Source organism: Brachyistius frenatus, unplaced genomic scaffold, assembly GCF_029030835.1.
Source record: "Brachyistius frenatus isolate BFR_SWC_R1_liver_20210118 unplaced genomic scaffold, ASM2903083v1 Contig_837, whole genome shotgun sequence".
In the NCBI taxonomy this organism is placed as follows: Eukaryota; Metazoa; Chordata; class Actinopteri; family Embiotocidae; genus Brachyistius; species Brachyistius frenatus.
Window position 1 is genome coordinate 1 of NW_027211436.1, and position 7359 is coordinate 7359.

A 7359-nucleotide genomic window follows, 5' to 3' on the forward strand; every position below is an offset into this window, starting at 1 on the left:
TTTATATCCAATCTGTGTTTTATATCCCGTCTGTAGTTTTATATCCAGTCTGTGTTTTATATCCAGTCTGTAGTTTTATATCCAGTCTATGTTTTATATCCAGTCTGTGTTTTATATCCAGTCTGTGTTTTATATCCAGTCTGTGTTTTATATCCAGTCTGTGTTTTATATCCAGTCTGTGTTTTATATCCAGTCTGTGTTTTATATCCAGTCTGTGTTTTATATCCAGTGTTTTATATCCAGTTTATGTTTTATATCCAGTCTGTGTTTTATATCCAGTCTCCAATGTTTTATATCCAGTCTGTGTTTTATATCCAGTCTGTGTTTTATATCCAGTCTGTGTTTTATATCCAGTCTGTGTTTTATATCCAGTCTGTGTTTTATATCCAGTCTGTGTTTTATATCCAGTCTGTGTTTTATATCCAGTCTGTGTTTTATATCCAGTCTGTGTTTTATATCCAGTCTGTAGTGTTTTATATCCAGTCTATGTTTTATATCCAGTCTGTGTTTTATATCCAGTCTGTGTTTTATATCCAGTCTGTAGTTTTATATCCAGTCTGTGTTTTATATCCAGTCTGTAGTTTTATATCCAGTCTGTAGTTTTATATCCAGTCTGTGTTTTATATCCAGTCTGTGTTTTATATCCAGTCTGTGTTTTATATCCAGTCTGTGTTTTATATCCAGTCTGTGTTTTATATCCAGTCTGTGTTTTATATCCAGTCTGTGTTTTATATCCAGTCTGTGTTTTATATCCAGTCTGTGTTTTATATCCAGTCTGTGTTTTATATCCAGTCTGTGTTTTATATCCAGTCTGTAGTTTTATATCCAGTCTGTAGTTTTATATCCAGTCTGTGTTTTATATCCAGTCTATGTTTTATATCCAGTCTGTAGTTTTATATCCAGTCTGTAGTTTTATATCCAGTCTGTGTTTTATATCCAGTCTGTGTTTTATATCCAGTCTGTGTTTTATATCCAGTCTGTGTTTTATATCCAGTCTGTAGTTTTATATCCAGTCTGTGTTTTATATCCAGTCTGTGTTTTATATCCAGTCTGTGTTTTATATCCAGTCTGTGTTTTATATCCAGTCTGTGTTTTATATCCAGTCTGTGTTTTATATCCAGTCTGTGTTTTATATCCAGTCTGTAGTTTTATATCCAGTCTGTGTTTTATATCCAGTCTGTGTTTTATATCCAGTCTGTGTTTTATATCCAGTCTATGTTTTATATCCAGTCTGTGTTTTATATCCAGTCTGTGTTTTATATCCAGTCTGTGTTTTATATCCAGTCTGTGTTTTATATCCAGTCTGTGTTTTATATCCAGTCTGTGTTTTATATCCAGTCTGTGTTTTATATCCAGTCTGTGTTTTATATCCAGTCTGTAGTTTTATATCCAGTGTTTTATATCCAGTCTGTAGTTTTATATCCAGTCTGTGTTTTATATCCAGTCTGTAGTTTTATATCCAGTCTGTGTTTTATATCCAGTTTATGTTTTATATCCAGTCTGTGTTTTATATCCAGTCTGTAGTTTTATATCCAGTCTGTGTTTTATATCCAGTCTGTAGTTTTATATCCAGTTCATGTTTTATATCCAGTCTGTAGTTTTATATCCAGTCTGTGTTTTATATCCAGTCTGTGTTTTATATCCAGTCTGTAGTTTTATATCCAGTCTGTAGTTTTATATCCAGTCTGTGTTTTATATCCAGTCTCTCCCCCTCTCCCTCCCCACCCTTTCTCTCTCTCTCCCCGTCTCTCCCCCCCACCCTTTCTCCCTCTCTCTCCCCACCCTCTCTCCTCCCTCTCCCTGTCTCTCCCCCTCTCTTTCTCCCCCTCTCTCTCCCCACCCTTTCTCTCTCCCTCCCCACCCTTTCTCCCTCTCTTTCCCCCCGTCTCTCTCCCCTCTCCCTCCCCACCCTCTCCCTCTCTTCCCACCCTCTCTCCCTCCCCTGTCTCTCCCCCTCTTTCTCCCCACCCTTTCTCTCCCCCCACCCTCTCTCTCCCAACACCCTCTCTCCCCACCCTCTCTCCCCCATCTCCCCTCTCTCTCTCCCCCGTCTCCCCTCTCTCTCCCCTCACTCTCTCTCTCCCTCTCTCTCCCCCGTCTCCCTCTCTCTCTCCCTCTCTCTCTCTCTCTCCCCCGTCTCTCTCTCTCTCTCCCGTCTCTCCCCCTCTCTCCCCCCTCTCTCTCTCCCCTGTCTCGTCTCTCTCCCCAGTCTCTCCCTCTCTCTCTCCCCGTCTCTCTCTCTCTCCCCCGTCTCTCCCTCTCACCCCCGTCTCTCTCTCTCTCTCCCCGTCTCTCCCCCTCTCTCTCTCTCTCTCTCCCCTCTCTCTCTCCCTCTCTCTCTCTCTCTCTGTCCTCCTCTCTCTCCCCCTCTCCCTCGTCTCTCCCCCGTCTCTCTCTCCCCCCCCCCCCCCCTGTGACCTCTAACTTCTCTCTTTTCATGTCTCGTGCTCCACAACAGAAAACACCCTCCTCCGCTCCAGCGATGCTAAGCTAAGGTCACACTTCAACACGAACACGGAGCTCCGGTTGGAGGCAGCGGGACCAAACGCACCTCCCGTCAGGTCGTTACAGGTCTTCCCCTGGATGGGGTCTTAGCCCAGGTCTTACCTCTGCGGAGGAGAGCAGCTCCAGATAACAACCGGCTGGACATCATCGTAGCTAAACAACAGCTCCTCTCACACGACTAGCGATCCTGCTGCTGCGCGGTCGATTATACTTCCTGGAAAGTCTCATTCACAGATCACCGAGAAATCGATTGAGAACGCATGACGTCCTTGTTGATTTTTTTAAATTAACAATTGTGATTAAAAACTCAAAATAATATCGGAATTTTATTTATTTGAAGCGATTAAAAATCCATAAATCAGTTTAGCGTTATTTCCGTCAGAACTCCTCAGAATGGGTTTGGTTGTTGATATTCACCACATTCTATTTCAAAATTGATTAATTTAATACATATCTTGTCGATAAACATGCACAGGCATATGGTCAGAAAAAAATGAAAATAGTCTGACATTTTATTCAATTCGGCTTACATTAAACCCACTAAGAGCCCGTTGTTTACTTTTTTCTTTTTACTAATTTCACTCCTTTTTCACCCATTTCACTTCTTAGAAGATGGTCCTTTAAATAAAGCCCCCTTTCCTAAAAATATGAGCTCTGAGTGAAGTCAATAACATGTGAACCTGCTGCAGCCTCTTTATTCATGAGATTTGAGTGAAGTCAATAACATGTGAACGTGCTGCAGCCTCTTTATTCATGAGCTCTGAGTGAAGTCAATAACATGTGAACCTGCTGCAGCCTCTTTATTCATGAGATTTGAGTGAAGTCAATAACGTGAAGGTGCTGCAGCCTCTTTATTCATGAGATTTGAGTGAAGTCAATAACGTGAAGGTGCTGCAGCCTCTTTATTCATGAGATTTGAGTGAAGTCAATAACATGTGAACGTGCTGCAGCCTCTTTATTCATGAGATTTGAGTGAAGTCAATAACATGTGAACGTGCTGCAGCCTCTTTATTCATGAGATTTGAGTGAAGTCAATAACATGTGAACGTGCTGCAGCCTCTTTATTCATGAGCTCTGAGTGAAGTCAATAACATGTGAACCTGCTGCAGCCTCTTTATTCATGAGCTCTGAGTGAAGTCAATAACATGTGAACCTGCTGCAGCCTCTTTATTCATGAGATTTGAGTGACGTCAATAACATGTGAACGTGCTGCAGCCTCTTTATTCATGAGATTTGAGTGAAGTCAATAACATGTGAACCTGCTGCAGCCTCTTTATTCATGAGATTTGAGTGAAGTCAATAACATGTGAACCTGCTGCAGCCTCTTTATTCATTTAAAACCCACTCTACCAAGAACACATGCCGTTTTAAATCCATAGAAATGTGCATGTGATTCGGTTGGTTGGTTCAGACAGGCAGCAGCATCCAGCCAGGGTTTTATTTTTATTACAACAGTAGATTTTATTGATCTATGGGTCAATACGTGAACGTGCCCGGTGCCCGATGCCCGTGGCTCAGACTCAGAGAGCAGCCTGACCCGGAGCAGAAGCGCAGCGGCCATTTTGCTCAGAAGGGGGCCTCGGCTTCAGCAACTTTGTTTGTGTCTGTCCCTCTGCAGGCAGTACAAAGGAGCGTCAGAAGATGGACTCGTGGCTGAAGTTCCCCAAAGGTCCGGTTCCCCGCAGGCTGCCGCTGAGGTTCCTCACAGGTAACCCGGCACACCTGCAGCCTCATTAGCCTCCCTGCTAACATGCTAACATCATGTGAGAAAGACGGCTGAGAGCTGCAGAGAACTGTAGAGTCCAGAGAGTCTGGTTCTATAGCAGAACCAGGGACCGGGTCGACGCTCGGTTTTACAGAAGAACCGGAGATCGGGCCGACGCTTCTGTGCACAGGACACAAGTCACTGAAAGTCCACAGTGTTGGTTCCACAGCAGGCTTAGTGTGTGTGTGTGTGTGTGTGTGTGTGTGTGTGTGTGTGTGTGTGTGTGTGTGTGTGTGTGTGTGTGTGTGTGTGTGTGTGTGTGTGTGTGTGTGTGTGTGTGTGTGTGTGTGTTTGTCCCTCAGTGTGTTGGTATGTGTGTCCCTCAGTGTGTCCCTCATTCCCAGCCTGACAGTGGTGTGTCCCTGTGTTGTCCTGGCAGGACAGCGGTTTCCTGAATGTCTAGACATCTACCTGAGGATGAACTTCAGTAAAGGCTGTCCACCTGTCTTCACCAAGCTCAAGTCCCTCTATGGAGACAAGGTCAGCAGGTCCCTCAGATCATTCTCTCTCTCTCTCTCTCTCTCTCTCTCTCTCTCTCTCTCTCTCTCTCTCTCTCTCTCTCTCTCTCTCTCTCTCTCTCTCTCTCTCTCTCTCTCTCTCTCTCCCTCTCTCTCTCTCTCTCCATTGCCTCCTGTCTGTCTCTGTCTCACCCTCTGTGTGTCCTCCCTGTGTGTGTAATACTGTCCTCCCTGTCCTCCTGCAGGTGTCCATCATTGAGGAGTGTGTAGTTGGTTATGAAAGCTGTCTGAGGAGCTGTCCCATGTTCAGTGAGGAAGGTGAGTGTCTCTTCTGTCTGAATGATGTCAGAGGAATGTGGGCGGAGCTTACATTGATGCATCTTCATTGGCCGCAGATGACAGGAAGGAGGAGCCTTCCACCACCCTGCTGTGGGTGCAGTACTTCCTATCTCAGCACTTTGACTTCCTGGGCCGACCCAATCGGGCTCTGGACTACATCAACATGGCCATCGACAACACGCCCACTCTCATCCAGCTGTTCATCATCATCAAGGCCAAGATCTACAAGGTTCACCTGGACACACACCTGGAAACATCACTAACCCTCCTCCTCCTTCGCCCTCCTTCCTCCCTCCCTCCTTCCTCCTCTAGCCCTCCTCCTCCTCAGCATGCAGGTAACATAAAGGAGGCGGCCCGGTGGATGGATGAGGCCCAGACTCTGGACACAGCCGACCCCTTCATCAACTCCAAATGTGCAAAGTACATGTTGAAGGCCGGTCTAGTGAAGGAGGCCCAGGAGATGTGCTCCAAGTTCACATGGGTAAGACCAGGACCTGAACTGGACCTGTAGACCAGGACCTGCAGAGTATCTGTAGACCAGGACCTGTAGACCAGGACCTGCACTGGACCTGTACAACATTATCTTTAGAACAGTACCTGCAGACCAGTATCTGTGGAACAGGACCTGTACACCAGGACCTCACTGGATATAAAACACAGACTGGATATAAAACTGGATATAAAACATAGACTGGATATAAAACACAGACTGGATATAAAAACAAAAACAGACTGGATATAAAACACAGACTGGATATAAAACACAGACTGGATATAAAACAAAAACAGACTGGATATAAAACACAGACTGGATATAAAACAAAAACAGACTGGATATAAAACACAGACTGGATATAAAACACAGACTGGATATAAAACACAGACTGGATATAAAACACAGACTGGATATAAAACAAAAACAGACTGGATATAAAACAAAAACAGACTGGATATAAAACACAGACTGGATATAAAACAAAAACAGACTGGATATAAAACACAGACTGGATATAAAACACAGACTGGATATAAAACAAAAACAGACTGGATATAAAACAGACTGGATATAAAACAAAAACAGACTGGATATAAAACACAGACTGGATATAAAACAAAAACAGACTGGATATAAAACACAGACTGGATATAAAACACAGACTGGATATAAAACACAGACTGGATATAAAACACAGACTGGATATAAAACACAGACTGGATATAAAACACAGACTGGATATAAAACACAGACTGGATATAAAACAAAAACAGACTGGATATAAAACACAGACTGGATATAAAACACAGACTGGATATAAAACACAGACTGGATATAAAACACAGACTGGATATAAAACTACAAACTGGAAAGACAACTACAGACTGGATATAAAACAAAAACAGACTGGATATAAAACACAGTCTGGATATAAAACACAGACTGGATATAAAGCACAGTCTGGATATAAAACACAGACTGGATATAAAACACAGACTGGATATAAAACACAGATTGGATATAAAACACCGACTGGATATAAAACACAGACTGGATACAAAACACAGACTGGACTGGATATAAAACACAGACTGGATATAAAACACAGACTGGATATAAAACACAGACTGGATATAAAACAAAAACAGACTGGATATAAAACACAGACTGGATATAAAACACAGACTGGATATAAAACACAGACTGGATATAAAACAAAAACAGACTGGATATAAAACACAGACTGGATATACAAACTGGATATAAAACACAGACTGGATATAAAACAAAAACAGACTGGATATAAAACACAGGCTGGATATAAAACACAGACTGGATATAAAACACAGACTGGATATAAAACATAGACTGGATATAAAACACAGACTGGATATAAAACACAGACTTGATATAAAACTAAAACAGACTGGATATAAAACACAGACTGGATATAAAACTACAGACTGGATATAAAACACAGACTGGATACTTGATATAAAACTAAAACAGACTGGATATAAAACACAGACTGGATATAAAACTACAGACTGGATATAAAACACAGACTGCATATAAGACAAAAACAGATTGGATATAAAACTACAGACTGCATATAAGACAAAAACAGATTGGATATAAAACACAGATTGCATATAAAACAAAAACAGACTGGATATAAAACACAGACTGGATATAAAACTACAGACTGGATATAAAACACAGACTGGATATAAAACAAAAACAGACTGGATATAAAACACAGACTGGATATAAAACACAGACTGGATATAAAACAC

At 42.1% G+C, this 7359-nt stretch overlaps 1 protein-coding gene across 1 annotated transcript; it reads left to right on the forward strand.

Moving 5' to 3' along the window:
- Positions 1-2519: 2519 nt before the first annotated feature.
- LOC138615260 (N-alpha-acetyltransferase 15, NatA auxiliary subunit-like) lies at positions 2520-5548 on the forward strand (the record flags this gene model as incomplete). The annotated part of the gene is made up of 6 exons (XM_069688826.1): positions 2520-2726; positions 4128-4213; positions 4674-4758; positions 4974-5046; positions 5124-5296; positions 5396-5548. Coding segments are annotated over exons 4-6 (342 nt in total), but the record flags the coding sequence as incomplete, so codon positions are not given.
- Positions 5549-7359: the final 1811 nt, after the last annotated feature.